This window comes from Crassostrea angulata, chromosome 4 (genome assembly GCF_025612915.1).
Source record: "Crassostrea angulata isolate pt1a10 chromosome 4, ASM2561291v2, whole genome shotgun sequence".
Classification (NCBI taxonomy): Eukaryota; Metazoa; Mollusca; class Bivalvia; order Ostreida; family Ostreidae; genus Magallana; species Magallana angulata.
In genome coordinates, this window is record NC_069114.1 from 37493350 (window position 1) to 37510252 (window position 16903).

At 34.8% G+C, this 16903-nt stretch overlaps 1 protein-coding gene across 2 annotated transcripts; it reads right to left on the bottom strand.

The window, feature by feature from the left end:
• Positions 1 to 5720: 5720 nt before the first annotated feature.
• LOC128179724 (nascent polypeptide-associated complex subunit alpha, muscle-specific form-like) lies at positions 5721 to 16718 on the bottom strand. 2 transcript variants are annotated; one of them, XM_052847265.1, is made up of 14 exons: positions 16633 to 16718; positions 16070 to 16158; positions 15797 to 15875; positions 15428 to 15610; positions 12570 to 13725; positions 12392 to 12414; positions 12024 to 12057; positions 10403 to 11754; positions 9948 to 10100; positions 9465 to 9764; positions 9278 to 9321; positions 8688 to 8846; positions 8514 to 8551; positions 5721 to 8246 (listed from the first exon to the last, which is right to left on the bottom strand). In XM_052847265.1, exons 2-14 carry the CDS (start codon positions 16156 to 16158, stop codon positions 6661 to 6663), a joined length of 5196 nt encoding a protein of 1731 aa, XP_052703225.1. In that variant the 5' UTR covers positions 16633 to 16718; the 3' UTR covers positions 5721 to 6660. The 2 variants fall into 2 exon arrangements, with proteins under 2 accessions (XP_052703225.1, XP_052703224.1); XM_052847264.1 differs by having other exon boundaries at positions 9465 to 9767.
• Positions 16719 to 16903: the final 185 nt, after the last annotated feature.

The window sequence follows — 16903 nt, forward strand, 5'->3', positions numbered from 1 at the left end:
AGGCACGCTCCTTCATAACATTCCCGTGTCGTCACCATTTATTTCACCTTTTGTTGCACCTTTTTGCAACACCTTTTACATGGATTTCAGAATACCTCGAATCTTTTTCATCCAATCGATGCTTATCTACAGTTTTGACTTCGACGTTATGACATTGACATTTTCACAGAACACGTCAGAATACATTTGAATGAAAATATGCCGGTTTGGAACTCTATTTTTCCCATGTACTATCATCTATGTATAAGCTCCTCCCAGGAAACTGACTAAATTTGACTTAATTTTGTAGAGGAAGGGAATAAGAATAATTTAATACCGGTAGAATTGACGATCTTAAATATAATCGTATATTTCTACTTCTAAATATCAAACGAGAGAAAGGGTGCAATGATATGATGAGAAACTGAAATGTTTTACTTCGATTGATGGGTTTCTAAATCATGGGTAAGGGGTATTTTAATTGATTATGTATTAAAGGCATGTGTAAAGCAGGCTTGGGGTAATGCTAAATGTAATGGTAATGCATTGCAATGCATTACATGTTTTCAAAGTAATGCTAGTAATGTGTAATGCCTCAAAATTAGCATTACAAGTAATGCTAATGTAATGCATTACTTTCCAAAATCTAGTGTAATGCTGGCATTACATGGCATTACTTTGCATTACTATGCATATTTATGCATGTTCACTTTAAAAAATGTGATGAATAAATGAATAGTTGAAATTGAATTTGATTAAATTTATTTTTAAAGATGAAAGAAATAATTCTAATTGAGAAAAAAATGTTTTAATTGTACATGTTTTACTAAAAAAGGTTTTTTAAAATTCATTTTTGAATTGTTTATATTACTAAAGATACCAGCACAATTTCATAACATTTTTAAGAGTGTTGTTATTAAGAGTTTTTAATCATTTAAACAATTTACTCCCATTAGTTTGCACTTCAATAAGAAGTGTGTCAACAACACACTATGCCCCCAGGATAATCTAAGTATCAAAACAATCTATTGTTATAAGAAGTGCTAAACACCCAAATCCCCTTCCCTTCACTATGTCTCAATAGAATAGGAGACAGACATGCACCTTTAAAAGCAAAATGAATGCACTGTCCATCCATGATGAAAATCAATATTACTTCCAATATTATGATCTATTTGAGAATAATCTTACTTATTTTCTCTCTCTCTCTCTCTCTTGCTCTCTCTCTCTCTTGTATATTAATTACACTGTACATTAGTTTGGACTGATAGAAAATACAAGATTTATGTATTTAATCTATTATTGCACTTAATATATCCTAAGATAAAAATCGTCAAACAGTATTTTCCAGTCCAAGCTGTGACTGCTCCTGCAAAACATTTATTTAGTATAGCCCGGAAGATGGATGCATTTAAAAGATGAACCCATTGAAACTTCGATCTTGAAGTGCAACAGCAATCTTTTGTCTTAAAGTGTCCTCCATAAAAAGAAATACGATTAAAATATATTTAAGAAATATAACTGGGAAAAATCATCTGTTTATAAATTAATAAAATTAAGTGTCCAAAATTATAAAGATTTGTGTAATCTGGTGATATATCTATATTTAGCTTTTAAAAACCGCAACATTACTTTCAAAAAATGGTTTTTTGTTACGCATGTTATCCTGTGTCTCTATTTCAAATCTGATATTGTATCATGCCAAATGTCTATAAATATCATTTTACTTATGTAATATGTTGTTCATATTGCAACAATATAATTATATATTGAGCAAATAAAGAATGACTCTTGTTTATTCATTGAATTTGAACCTGATACTGAGCATGAAGCTGTAGATATGTTAAAGAGTGTTGTATATTTGAAACATTTGCAAAAACTCTTTATTAGCTTTACTTAAAAAAAAAGTAATGGTAATGGTAATGCATTACTTTACTCATGTAATGGTAATGTAATGCATTACTTCAAGAAAATCAAGTAATGGTAATGGTAATTTAATGCCCAAATTCATGAAGTAATGGTAATGTAATGCATTACTTTACAATGTAATTCGCCCCAAGCCTGGTGTAAAGTTAGTGTTTACAATTTTGTTTTAAAGTCACGCATATTCATACACATGTCTTTAAGCACAATTTTAACGAAACGCGAGGTTTTATGATGTAAAGATTTTTGTAATGTAACTTTACAACCAGAACAAAGTCGGTATCTTTGCTGGTCACTCTGGAAAATGTGAAATGGAGCCTTAACTAACCTTATGTAAATATTATCATTCACTGCCTGCAAAATTTCCCGCTTTTTATTTTGCAAAGTGATTTATAAATATACAAATTTTCGGTTGCTACTTTCATGAATAAAAATTCATTGATTTATTTATTTAGTTATTTATTATATCATTAGTCATCTTATGAATTGATTAAATGTTTTGAAAAATAATGATTTTACCCGCGTACCTTTTTTTATATTTTTGCTCGTAAATTTAAAAAGAAAAGCAGAATTAAACGTAGTTTTTAACCATTTTGATAAGGAAATATATAAGTGAGTGTGTATTTTCAAATGATGTTTTTACTTTCTAATGACCGTAAAAATATGCTGATGTTGTCATCTCTAGTTTTTTCTTGTTTTGTTTTTTTTTTAGATATATAGCCCTAAAAATACACTATTCGTAATAATTGGATTTTAAAGATCGGGCTTGGAAACATTAAGGGCCCCTACCCTTGGGACTAAAACTTTCAGGGTCATATACTAGTGCTATACCACTACCACTGAAAAAATATGGTTAAGTGGTCATCTCTATAATTTGATATTCGGGCCCCCACTTATAAATCACTATTCAATCATTATAATGGGGTTTTAAACATCGGGCCCTGAAACAATGAGGGCCCCTACCATGAGGGCTCAAATTTTTAGAGTCATCAACAAGTTGTTAACCACTGCCACTGTAAATATATGGTGATGTGGTTATCTCTAGTTTATGAGATATGGCACCCTAAAGAATATGCACTATATTCATTATAACAGGATTTCAAACATCGGAAACAAAATTTCTCTAAAACAGAGATTTAGCTTGAATAAAATTTGCAGACGGAGTGATAGATTTATTACAAAATTCTCAAATCATTTTCACTCACATATACATGTAAGTGTATATCTTGTGAAACCAAGTACTTTTTCAATTAATTGCCTAATTTAATTAAGTTCTACGTATTATTCCATTATACACATGTTCAATTTTCGGCATTGTCTATAAAAATAATAAATCGGCAAAACGAAACTTAACCTGACAGATGGATGCAGATATACAACCTGGAAGTGTAGAAACATTGATTTTAATCCTTACTGGGTTTCCATAAATATTTTTTATAAAATCTGAACCAAAAACGCGAGGGAGAAGCCCTACTATGGGGGAAAAGCTACTATATAGAGTACCAATGCACCGGATGTTGACATCAGAGAAGTGTTAATACAAGATTGAGCCGCGCAGAAAAAGGTATGGCTAAGGTGATTGGCTGAATTAATTGCTGAAATAATGATTATTTCAAAGTAAATTTATCACTGTTTAAAATGAATGATGGATTGAAGAAGTACTGCAAAAAGTGAAGAAATAAGAGGGGTTGAAATAGGGGATGGGTGTCAATTTTGGGACTTGGATTTATTTGCTGCGGATCGCTGTAAGTTGTAAACAAGCTCAATTTTGACCTATAAACGCCATGGGACCCTATGTATTTCTATTGATTTTGTGTTAGTGCTTGGAATGAACTTTCAAATGTGACCAAGGATATGTCTGTAAGTATAATAGCAAACTAGCCAGGTGGGTTTAGGTTAACATTGAGCCCTATGGGAAATGAATTGGTACTCTTTTCCCTATTTTTCTCGTCGTCGCCATTGTTGTTGTGATAGACTGAGCGTGGCATCACGTGACCGATTTAAGGCGGGGTTTATTCAAATGCTGGATTTATTATCGACTCCATTATAATTATAATTTTTTTTTTAAATTTATTTCTATATCTTTTTAACCCGAATGATATAAACTGCTTAATTTATTGTGAAGATATATCTTTATATAACTTATTTAAATAAATAAATCAATCAAATATTTCTTAGCATGAAAAAATACGCCACATATACCTTTAAATTTAAGCAAATTTTGATTAACTTTCCAATTCAAAATAACAAATACAAAAGAAAACAAAAATCAGCAAATATTGACGTCCATCCCATCCATTTTTTGTTCTATTCTAAATTAAAGGGGGTGGTCATTTATGTTTGCTGTGAGAAAAAGTGGGGGGAGGGGCTTGCCCCTCTCAGATGCTATGTGCCTAACGGTTAGGTCAAACTTTGCAAAAAAAAAGGGGGGGCTAAGCCCGCCTAGCCCCCCCCCCCCCCCGGTTCCGACGCCTATGAATGTGTACATAAAATATTCTTCATCATTCACATACATTTGTATATCAAAAATAAGTGGACTGATTCCTGATGGACCTCTGCATGTAAAGTAATAACAGACAAATATGAATCACGGTACACAACTTTTATTATTTAAGGTAGTATGGGACACACTACCCCTAGTATCACCAGATGCACCATCCATAGTAGTTTGTTGTTAGGGCCAGTAATAACTGTAAAAGTACATGTAATTATATAATACTTAGTGTGTACGATGCTTGGCGGAGAATCGTGGATTTATTATTTTTCAATGCGTAATTCTATAGCATACAGCGATGTGCTTGATTAAGCAGAAGCGGGTTTCCGCCAAAAGAAGCAACAAAAAAAAGGGACTTTTGAATTTTCCAAAATCTTCAAAATCCTAATCCGTGGTGGGGGGTGGGGGGTTGTATATCTATAGCTTCAGTTTCACTCCTAATTTCCTTATTTTCATATAATTTTTTTTTTTACATACTCCCAATGTAAAGAGGTATACTGTGTTTGGACGGAAAGTACCTGTTACTAAAAATAGCTTCAGGAACCAGCTGTCGCAATTGGATACACTGTACTGATTCTATAAAAATTATGTGATTTGTCATAAATTCGGGAAACTCTGTGTATAACAGTAGTTGATATTCTGAACCGTGATAAGTTCAGGCAAAATGCAATGGATCTAAGTTAATGAAGAGATATGTTTATATGGGTATGCTCATACTCAGACTGAATTAAACAAGATAATTTTAAAAGAATCCAGAAGAATAGATACATGAACTTAACCTCTCTATTCTGTCCATGTTTCAATTTAAGTAAAAAAAAATTACTACTTATAGTGGATTCGATCCAGCGACCACAAAATCAAAAAGAACTCCGCGTTACCAGTAGGCCACGCTTCTTACATTTTCAGCAGATGCATTTTCAATAAATATAACTATATACATAATTGTATTAGAAAAGACACTAATAATTGAAATATTTGTCTAATTTTCAGTACGAAGACCACGTTAAACCAAAACTAACTCAGTGCATAGGCGTCGGAACCGGGTGGGCTGGGGGGGGGGGCGCTTAGACCCCCCCCCCCCCCCCACACTTTTTTTTGGCAAAGTTATACCTAACCATAGCATGCAATGAATCTTCATTTAAACAAAAATTGAGTCTCGTATCCAATGATTCTTTGGATAAATTGTGATTTATTATGGGTGTCCACACATCAGATGTCAGCGTCATGATGTCAATATCAATGGGCAACGATTGTCATAGCAAAAATGATGCCACCTTACTACATTTACTCCGTATTTTAAGCATTGAAAAAAATCAGAAAAACAATTTCTTCCAATATTTATTTGATCATCCATATGAGATTTAGAATACAAAACATTTATTGGTTTGAAAATAGCTCAATTTTATCTGAAATGTTTTTACTTAAAACAGAAAACGGTCTTCTTTCCTTTAAAAGTATGGTTTATCTTGCTATACAAACTGATGGAAAGTTAAAAGTTTTTTTTCAATTACATTTCATACACTTTAATAGTTGTTGAAATCAGAAGGAGCAATCGAGTTTTAAACAGTAATTAATCCGTCCACTAGAGATCTAAATCTATTTTCTTACAGCTATACTACCTCACCAGCTATGCTGGTTCCGAGTTTTGTATGCATCTCCAATACTTCTACATACATAAATAGACAATACACAAAAAATGACAAACATGCACAAAATGAAAATAAAAAGATCTGCACTAGTTAAAAATAAACATGGTGATAAAATGAATGTCTAAGGTTACAAAAATAACTACACTGAACACATCAGAATGGTGGATAATATTGAAAATGAACACTGGATAAAATGCTGAACATATATAAAATAGACACATAAGATCAATAAGAACACATTGCAGAAGAAGTCGGAGAAGAAAAGGGGAGAAATGTAAAAGAAACAAAGTTACAATGCTGACTATACATAAATATCTGTACAATTTTTTCTAAAATCCCTGACCTTTCACACTAATAAATTTCTTTCATACAAAACAAAGAATAAATATGAATATCATTTTACATCAACATCTTCCGAACTTTAAAAACTCTCACTTGTTAGAATTTCTGACTTTAACAGATAAAAATCGAAAAATAAAATTGATAATACATCGCTGCTGCCTTATTCAATTTTTGCTCTCAAGATTCATATTCTAATATCCTCTCATTCAAAGATTATGAAAAGAAATCTTGCATAAACTTGTAACTCCTGAACAAGTCCACAAATTCAACATTTTACTTCTTCCTTAATCGAGTAACTCTCTTAGCTGGAGAAGAAGCCTTGGCTGTTGCTTTACCCCTGGTTTTCTTTGTAGAAACTTTAGGTGTGACAGCAGTTTTCTTAGCAGCAGCTGTTTTCTTGGGTGTGACTTTCTTGGCAGGTGAAACTTTTGCAGGTTTGGCCCTTGTACCTCTTGCTTTTGTTGGTGTTGCCTCCTTTACTGGGGTAGCAGCTTTGTTCTTTGCCTGCTTGGCCCTTGTACCTCTTGCTTTTGTCGGTGTTGCCTCCTTTACTGGGGTAGCAGCTTTGTTCTTTGCCTGCTTTGAAGCTGCAGCTTTCTTTCCTCTTACAGCTTTTTTTGCAGGAGTTGCTACAGTGATATCCATGGGAACATCAGTTTCCTTTGCAGGTGATTCTTTCTTTCCTCGTGTGGCCCTTTTAGCTGGTGTTGCTTTCTTCTTCGGTGTTTCTTTCTTTCCTCGTGTAGCCCTTTTAGCTGGTGTTGCTACAGTTACATTCATAGAAGTATTAGTTTCCTTAGCAGGAGACTTTTTCACTGCTTTGCTCTTTGCTGCTTTAGTGGGTGTTGCTTTTGTAGCAACGGCAGCCCTGCCCTTTCTCTGACGTGTTGCTTTAACAGGACTCGCTGCCACTGGCTCACTTTCTATTTTTTGTTGTTTGGGTGAACTCAAATTCACTGGGGCTGCTCCCCTGGTCCTTTTGCGGGATGCTGCCTTTACAGGACTTGCTGCACTAACAACCAAATCTTTATTTTCTGGTTGAGCTTTCTTCTGTCTAGTTGCTGTCCTCTTTTTTGTACTGACTGCTGGTGTTGCTGCTTTTTCCTGTGCAGCAGGTTTCACTGGTGTTGCTACCTTTTTTGCTGCTGCTCTTCCACCCCTCCTCTTTGGAGCTTTTGGACTGTTAACAGCAGTGACGATTACTTCCTCTGGAACCTCTTGATCTGCAGCTTTCTTACTTTTAGTTGCCAATTTGATTGCAGCTCCTCGTCCTCTTTTTGCACGTCCCTTAGCAGGACTCTTTTTGAGAGGGGTAGTTTCTTTTTCAACAATCTCTTCAACTTTTTGTTGCTTAGATGGCACAGTCTCCTCTGCGGCAGCTCCCCTAGTTCTTTTGCGAGCTGCTGGTTTAGCAGGTGATGCTGCTTTCTTGGGTGTTGATTTTGCAGTTGCTTTTTTGGGCGACACCTTTGCAGCTGCTTTCCCTCTTGTACTTCTTCCTTTTGCTGGACTGATTATTTTAGGCTCATTTTCCTTATCCTCCTTAGTACTTGCTTTGCCTCTTGTAGCACGTTTTTTAGGTGCAGGTTTAGGAGAATCCTTAACTGGAGTTGCAGCTTTCTTCTCCTTTGTTGTGCGCTTTTGCTCCTTTTCGACAGCTTCCTTCATTGGAGTTATGTTTACAATGGGTTTCATTACATCTTTCCCATTTTTGACTGGCTTGGCTTCCTCCTCTACCTTCTTTTTTGAGCTCATAGGTGCCACAACAGCAACAGGTTTGGGTGAAGTCTGGACAACAGCAGGTGAGACAGTGGCCACATCGACTTGTGCACGCCTTCCTCTTCTCGTCCCTTTTTCTGCTGCAAGATTTCACATTATCCAATGATAAATTTTTCATGTGTCCACTATTGATTAATTAATGGAAAAAAATATATTTTTATATTTCCAACATTTTTAAATGCATATAAACCCTTCTAAAATGACCAAAATTTAAAATGAATTACAGCTACAGAAGTGTGTGGAAAGTATGGCTTGTTTAGATTAAATAAGTTTCACATATTTTTTCTTTCTTTCAAAATATATTTGTTTCTGGTTTTGATGTTTTAGGCATAAATATGCAGATTTACCTGTAGTTGTAGGTGTCTTTTTCGCAGCAGCTTTCCTTCTGAAAATCAAATTAATAAAAATAAAAAAAATCAGGCAGCAATTTTATTCTCATTCTTAAAATGAAATGTTCAGTTGGACAAACTTTGTAAAATTGAATTGAGTGGTATGCAAACTACTAGGGGAACAAATCTTACCCTCTTCTAGCTACAGGAGATTTAGCTGGACTCGGAGCCACTGGGGTTGTCATCTTTACGGCAGGACTGGTAGCTTTCTGTTGTGGGGTGGTCACACGGATCTTCTTGGTTGGCTGAGGTGGAGTGGCTAAAACTTTGGCCCCTCTCTTTGTTCCTCTTCTGTAAAAGTCATTGTATATGTACATAAAATTAGAGCTATTTTCATTTTTACTGTAGAATTTGGTACTATGTTACTAAATGTGTCTTGCTCACCCATAAAAACAAAATCATTTTGATGCCTGTCACAAGTGCAATTTGCACAAATTATGTCTGCAAAAATGAGTCTGACAAATGTTTTAGATTTCTCAGTCAGTATAAGGATGGCCAACAATGACATACATGTACTAGCTAGTTGACTGGCCAACATAAGCTTTATTTGAAAAATTACTTAAAAGCACATGGACTTTTGAAGTGATTCTAACAGCAAAAATAAAAAGAAACAAAAAATGTCTAAAATATACACTGCTTGAATTGTTTGGAAAACATTCAAGCCTTCTTTTTGCATATAGAAAGATAAAACTTCACTTCCTTCTATACTTTAATAAAATTACCTTGGAGACTTGGGGCTTTTTGCAGCCTTTGCTGATGCCGGCGACTAGAAACACAAAATAAATAAAAAATCATATTAATTCAAATTCTCTCCAAATTCTTCATTACTATTAAAATCGATGCCTTTAATGTTTATATTCAATTTACTCTTCCTATTTCAAATCAATTTCATTCAATTTCCAATTTTACCTTCATCATTCTGTCTATTCCAAGTGGACTGGCAGGTGACTTAGCTCCCTTTGGCTGAGCAAACAGCCTCTTCATGCCAGACAATCGTGGACTTGCTGCAGCAATGCTGTTGTTCAGAGGGGACACAGCCATTTCACCAGGTCCATTAGGAGTGTCAGGAATATCCGAGAAGAGGGAGTGAGGAGTTCCTGCACTCATGGGAGTGGCGACCGCTGGAGATCTAGCCTTAGGCGATTTGGCTTTTGGAGTTTTAAACAGATCTTTTACTCCTGATGGACTGACAGCATTGTTCTTCATAGCCTGCTAAAACAAATTGTTATACATTTTAAATGTAAACAAAGTAAAAATTTCTTAACCAAATTGTGGATGGATATGGCATTCTTATTTTATACACCTGCAGGTTGTACGAACTTTCTTTATTTCTTGCAAATAACCCTTAAATCCCAGGGAAAAAATTGTTTACAATTCAGCTTAATCACATACCTTGGATTTTCCTAATGATTTGCGTCCCTTTTTGGGGAGAGCAGCTGGAGTCTTCACCCTCTTCTTGCCAATGACAATGGTCATGGGTGAATCTGCATGTCCTGTTGTAGGTGCAGTGGCTCTGGCAATGGTTCTTGGTGTCTTAGTAATGGACTAGAGGAATTCAAAAAAAATTAAAACTCTTAATCAATCCAATGGTTAACTTTGCCACAAACAAAACAGTTTGCTTAAGCTTTATAAATGATATACATTAAGAATATTAACATTAGGAAGCTTTTTAAAATCTGTTTGCCCTCTCTCTATTTAGTGATATAATTTTTGGATGACAGAATTTTTTTTTCTAAGTTACACAATATTTTAAATAAAAATAATTATGCAAAAAATTGGACTTTGATGCAAGTTTTAGAAAATTATACTCCATTCTAATGAAATAACAAGACTGACAAAAACAATACCTTTCTTTGATTTTTCTTGCTACTCTTCCCAAGCCTCTTGACATGAACAACTCTTCTAGCTTGTGGGGTAAGAACTTTCTTAGCCTTGCCTTTCTTGACCACATCAGCCCAGGATTTAGGTGCAACCTGTGGCATCTTTGGAGTAGCCCCCTTTCCGAGGATTGCTCGAATAGCAACAGCTTTCCTCAAATCAGCCATGGTATTGTCAAGCTTCTTCACAACAGGAGAAGCAACAATGGTTTTAGGAGAGCCTTTCTTTGAAGAGACTGCTTGTGCTTTTGGAGATGCCATCATGGCAGCAATTCCACTGTAACTTGTTTCTAATGGAGTTTTGGGAGATTTAACCTTGGGAGTTGTAGTTTTCTTTGCTGAAGCTGCCTTTGGTGTTTTCATCATTTCAGATAAACCCGTAAAACTAGTGTCTGGCAATCTTTTAGGAGTCTTCAGCAACCTCTTCACGCCATCAAGATTTCCAGTGCTTGCTCTTCTGTTGACTGGTTGCTTTTTCTTGGATTGAGATTTGGTCAGCACTGCTGATCTTCTCTTCTTGTTACTTCCTGTCATTGGTGTACTTGTGAAAACATTTGGTGTCTCAAACAAACCTTCAATTGCAAATGATTCATCCATTGAATCAACTGATTTAGACTTCTTGGAACTTTTTGGAGACTTTTTGGGAGTATTCTTCGGAGACTTTATTGGGGTTGCTGGTTTACTACGTGGCGATTTGCTGCCACCTGGAGACTTGGGTGATCTTGCAGCAACAGGTGTTGCTTTAGCCTGTGGCGATTTGCTGCCAGCTGGAGACTTGGGTGACCTTGCAGCAACAGGTGTTGCTTTAGCCTGCGGCGATTTGCTGCGTGGTGATTTGGCTGGGGTATTTTTCAGTGCAGCAGGTGTTGTTTCAGGTGATTTCCCATGAGATGGGCTCCTTGTACGTGGACTAGTAGGTTTTTCTTCTACTGATTTGTTTTGTCCTGGTGTTTTGGGTGAAGCAATAGGGCTTTTGTTAGCTTTAGGAGATTTAACCCCCTTTGGACTCCTTGGTGAACGGCCTCCAGCCTTAGGAGATCTTCCTGGACTCTTTGCTTTAAATGGACTTTCTTCCTTAATTGGGGACTTCTTGGAAGCAGCAATAGATTTCCTCTTCAAAAGAGGCTTCAGAGACTCAGCTCCTGCTCCTGGTCTTTTAGGTGTTGCTCCTTTTCTGACTGGCGTTGATGGGGGTAGAGTTTTCAGGAAGTGTTCAGGGCTCAGCTTTGGTCCAAATGACACTCTGGCTTTCTTGGACCTGGATTCTAAAGTTTCTGTTGACTTTCTTTTCTTTCCAGAACTTGCAGGTGTCTTTGGCAATGCTATAACAAAGCAAAGCATATCTTTGAGATATTTTACAAAATATCCTGATAATTGATAAATGAATTAAAATTTTATCTTTAATATTACTGATTTCTCCAAAGCATGTTGAAAAGGTATCTATCATGCATTGCTTTAAATCCCCAGGTACTTAATATTAATGCTCAACAAAAGATCTGCAATTCAAATTATCAAAATACTCCCATGAAAATTTCACAGAGATAAATACATATATATTATTGCAGAGGAATAAAAATGTGACTTCTCCTACCTGCACTGATTATTGCAGTCCCAACTGGTAAAGACTGAAAAAAGGAAATAAATGTTATTGTATCTTCAAATTGTAAAATAAGATCCACTTAATGAATTATCATTTAAAATGTCTTTCAATATTTGTTAGTCAAAAAATAATGAAAACTGTTTGTGTATAATTTATATATGATGTCTGATGACACTAAATGATTATTCTTGAAGTTATTAAATGTCACTCTGACAGCCAAAATCTCTGTGAATTTTAGTCAAAAAGCTAATAGCTTGTAATTATCCACTCAGAGTTATGACACATAATTATCAAAATTTTAAAGCTTGGGCTGTAGGGCTAATGAAGATAAAGCTTTCTACACATATATATTTACTCACCCTTCTCTCTTTCTTCTTGTTCACTAAAAAAAAAAATATAAAATGATATACTATTTCACCAAAACAAGGTTTATAAATATAATTTATTCTTATACACACAACAAAATAAAAAAAAGAATGCATTTTAAAAAATGATTCATTTTCATAGTATTGCTAACATTACATTTTTAACACATACCCACAGGTGTCCATTTAGGTGATTTTTCCACCGAAACTGGCACTTGAGGAGTAGCTGGAGTTTTGGCAGGTGTCTTGGCCTTAGGAGAGGGGCTCCTGGATTTAGGCAAGGTAGCAGGTGTTTTGTTCTTTGGAGAAACACTCCTAGATTTTCTTCCTGTTTTGGGGGTAGACATTGGCTGCTCTGCAGACTTTGATGGAGTAGAAGAAACAACTGGCGTTTTGGGTTTTGGTGATCCACTCAGCGATTTTCTTCCAGATTTAGGAGTTGCCATTAATTCTCCAACAGATTTTGAGGGAGTGCTTGCAGGAACAGGGGATTTAGCCATAGGAGTCTTTGCTTTAGGTGAAACACTTCTTGATTTTCTTCCAGACTTGGGAGTTGAGACAATTTTGGCTGCCTGGACAGGAGTTGTAATTATTGGAGATTGAGCCTTTGGAGAAGAACTTCTTGGTGATTTTGCCTTCGGAGAAACGCTTCTTGGAGACTTAGCTTTAGGAGATGCACTCCTTGGAGACTTAGCTTTAGGAGAAGCACTCCTTGGAGACTTAACTTTAGGAGAAGCACTCCTTGGAGATTTAGCCTTGGGAGATTTTGACCTAGGAGAAGATGACTTAGGTGATCTACCCTTTGGTGAAGTACTCCTCGAATTTCTTGCTGGTGTACTCTTAGCATCTTTCTGGGGAATATCAGAAGTAAACACAACAGGTGTTTTGACCTTGGGGGTTGTGCTTCTTTGAAGTGATACAGACTTGGGTGACCGAGACTTAGGAGAGACAGTCAGACCTTTTGGTGAGGTACTCCTTGACTTTCTCTTGGACTTGGGAGTAGCAACTGCTGAGGCCTTAGGCGTGGGCGACACACTCCTGGATTTCCTTCCTGATTTGGGAGTTTTAGCAGGAGTAACAGTAGGGGTCTTCATCCCTGGACTCTTTTTAGCAGGAGACTTTGCTATTGATACAGGTGTCTTCCCAACAGTTGCTGGAGTTTTCTTGGGAGATTGTACCCTAGATTTGGGAGTGGTGATAGTGTTTGATAAACCTACTTTAGGTGTTGAACTTCTGTTTGGACTTTTACTTAAAGGTGTCCTGTTCATTTTCTGGGGAGATGAAGGTGGCTTTTGCAATGGGGTCAGCACCTTTGTGTCCATCTTCATCTATAAAAAATTTGAATACTTCTACAATAGAATATTTTTTTTAATCCTGAATCAAATTATTCATGTCAGTACCACCGTTCCAAACTTAAATACAATATTATAACTAGATTTAAATGATCAAAAGGCACCTAGAATTTAAACAAGCAATGGTTCAAATAAGAACGAAGGCTGCATGTTTCAAAGTACTAGCAAGTTATAACACGTGTATATCTTTAGCCTTAGAAAGTTCAATGTTTAACTGATGATATGAGCAAAATTGGTCTCTAACAACTCAGAGAAACTTTTCATCAAGACAATTCAAATAAACAACAACTAAATGATATGAATTCACTGACACTTATCGAGTGTTTACTGTTACCATCAAAATAAAAATAAAACTGCAATTTGTTTATTTATATTCACACATCAAAATGTGCGACATTATTAATTCGAGATGTATCAAGTCTAGCCCCTGTTATTTCAAATAGTTTCTTTCTTCTGTTTTGATTTACACATCAAAACGTGTAGTGTTGAATATGAAGCAAACTAGCGTGCCGCGGCACCACACCCATTTTTAATGGTGCCATGCACTTATTTTAAACGCCATGCCCTTTTTTAAAAATAATAAAGGTATTGCCTTTTTATTTCAAGCAGACCCCCCCCCCCAAAAATTTACCATTGCCCTTTGTTTTTATTGCAAAGTTAAAACTCTCTGGACTTCACAAACAAGAGACCGAGAATGGATGATACAGGTAAACTGAAGAAGCCAGTTAGGAGGACTATACACAGCTATCCTATATAAATGTGGATATTACACACCTACCGGTACTGTAATTACTGATCAGATTTGTAAATCACATCTGAATTAACTCCTGGCAATTGGTAATAAATGGAATAGATTAATTAAAAGAACATTTTTTTTAAAAATACATATCATACTAGTTACGTAAGTTTAAACCTTTTGTTAAATCTTACAATAATTCTAAATGCATTATGACATTTTATTTGTGTTCATGCAACAAGAAAAGGCTATAAAGCCTATTCGCTTGAAATTAAACGTCGCACATTTCCAATGTGAACATAAGGGGAAATTTACAATGAATGTAAAATTGTAAATTGAAAGATCTTTAGATACAGTTTTTTCATTCATCTTAAGGTTTGTTTCCAATGATTTAGAATATTCATGCTTTATGTAACGGTGGATAAAATATGTTGCATATGACATTTTTACATGAATATATCAGGTTATAAAATGATTTTTTAATGAAATTAATCAGCAAAAGAGTTTATGTGTTCATCATTTATCTTATGTAAACACATGAAACCCTGTGGTGAAAAAAAAAGTTCAAAAAACACACTAAATCATATGGACACAACAAAACTATTTGGGATACTCATTTTTACATTATCATACTAGAACATATAACCAGTGTAAAATGAGTCTAACATATCATTCTGGTCCTCATCAAATTTAGCTAGGACTCAACCTTCTCAAAATATACGAATTTACACCCTGTGCACAAATGGGACTCGACAAATTATTTTGGTCATCATCAAAACTAGCTGGGACTGAACCTTCTTAAAATATATACAAATTTACTGAGAACTTTGCAAAATAATGTTTCATCCTAAGACTGGTTCATTGCATAGATGAATTTATCTTTTTTATTAATACAATCATTAAAATGCTTTCTTATCCTAAAAACAAGTCATAAATACAAACCTTGTGAGGAGATTTTATTGGAGTCTTTTTAGGTGAAGAGTTACGCAAGTGATCTGGGAGTTCAAATCTAAATGATCGGTCTATAATGGTGAACACATCTTTATTGACGAGTTTCGACTTTCCTTCAAGAATTTTCCCATTTAATGAGACAGGATTGGAGTTGCTCAGATTTGTCAGAAACACCTTGGAAAATGAAACACAATCAAAAGTCAACCCTTACATAACATTTTACTTGATTTCAAAGTGTAAACAATCATTGCAATGTGCTTAAAATATTTTTTCATCACTAATAAAACAAAGCAATGTCAGAAAGATTTTTTTTCTTTATAAAAATTTAATACAGCCACCCCACAGTAAAATTTAACTTACTTGACCATTTTCAACAGTCACCCTACAGTGTTCCCTTGAAACATTTGGAAGCTGTATTCTTATGTCACATTCACTGGACCTAAAGCACAAAAAATGAAGTAAACATAAAAGATTAGAATCTTTAAAATATATACACCCCTAGGGTTTAACACATAAAAAGTTAAACCTGTTTTTCTTGAAATGAAAATGCAATAATATTGTAAAAAAAAAAAATAACCCCCAAGAAATATTTTAATTCCTTAATATATAATCTTTATAATCAGTAAACCATACCTTCCAAACACACAAGTATCTGCAGTCAAAGGAAACTGGGCCCCATCTGCACCTGTCCTTTTAATTACAACAATTTTACCATGCAACATCTACAATATAAAAACATTAAAAATTGGTTTCTATCAAATGGTTTTGTTGAAAATAATATTCTTAAAATTTATTAAATACAGTTAAAAAAAGGATGAGTAGAGTTAAGTTTTAGTGATGTTATTTGAACAATGGCCTTGACTTTCACTATATACACCGCGAGTTACAAACATTCGAACAGCTGGGTCAGCTATGTAAATATCTAAACAGGTCGATGATATTATGGTTATCGAAGACATATGAAGATATAATATGACTAATCGACGTGCTTTTCTTCTAGCACGACAATACTTATACATAAAAACAACAATTCACAACATGAACCCAGCTGAGGTTTTTTTTCATAAAATTATGACAAAAACAAGTTCTAAATTTGCTGTTTGTCAGTATTTCGCAAAATGAACAGATAACATTTTGGGCGGAGGATGCGGGAAAATTAAAACCTAATCAATGTCGATTTTCAAATGATCACTTACCTTTTACTAATGTATTTAATTTACACGACGGTTTTCATGTCCTCATCGAAATCGAAGCGCGAATAATTGATGACGTATAGCATTCACAAATAATAAACATCCGATACATAAAATAATTCTCATATATAAATAGATATAACATGAGTAACTGATAATAAATTGTATATAAAATGTATGCAAAAAATAAAAAAAAATTCAAAAAAACAATTTTTGTAATCTTTAAAAGATAATATATCAAATATTTACCTCAAGGCGATATGATTTCAATGCT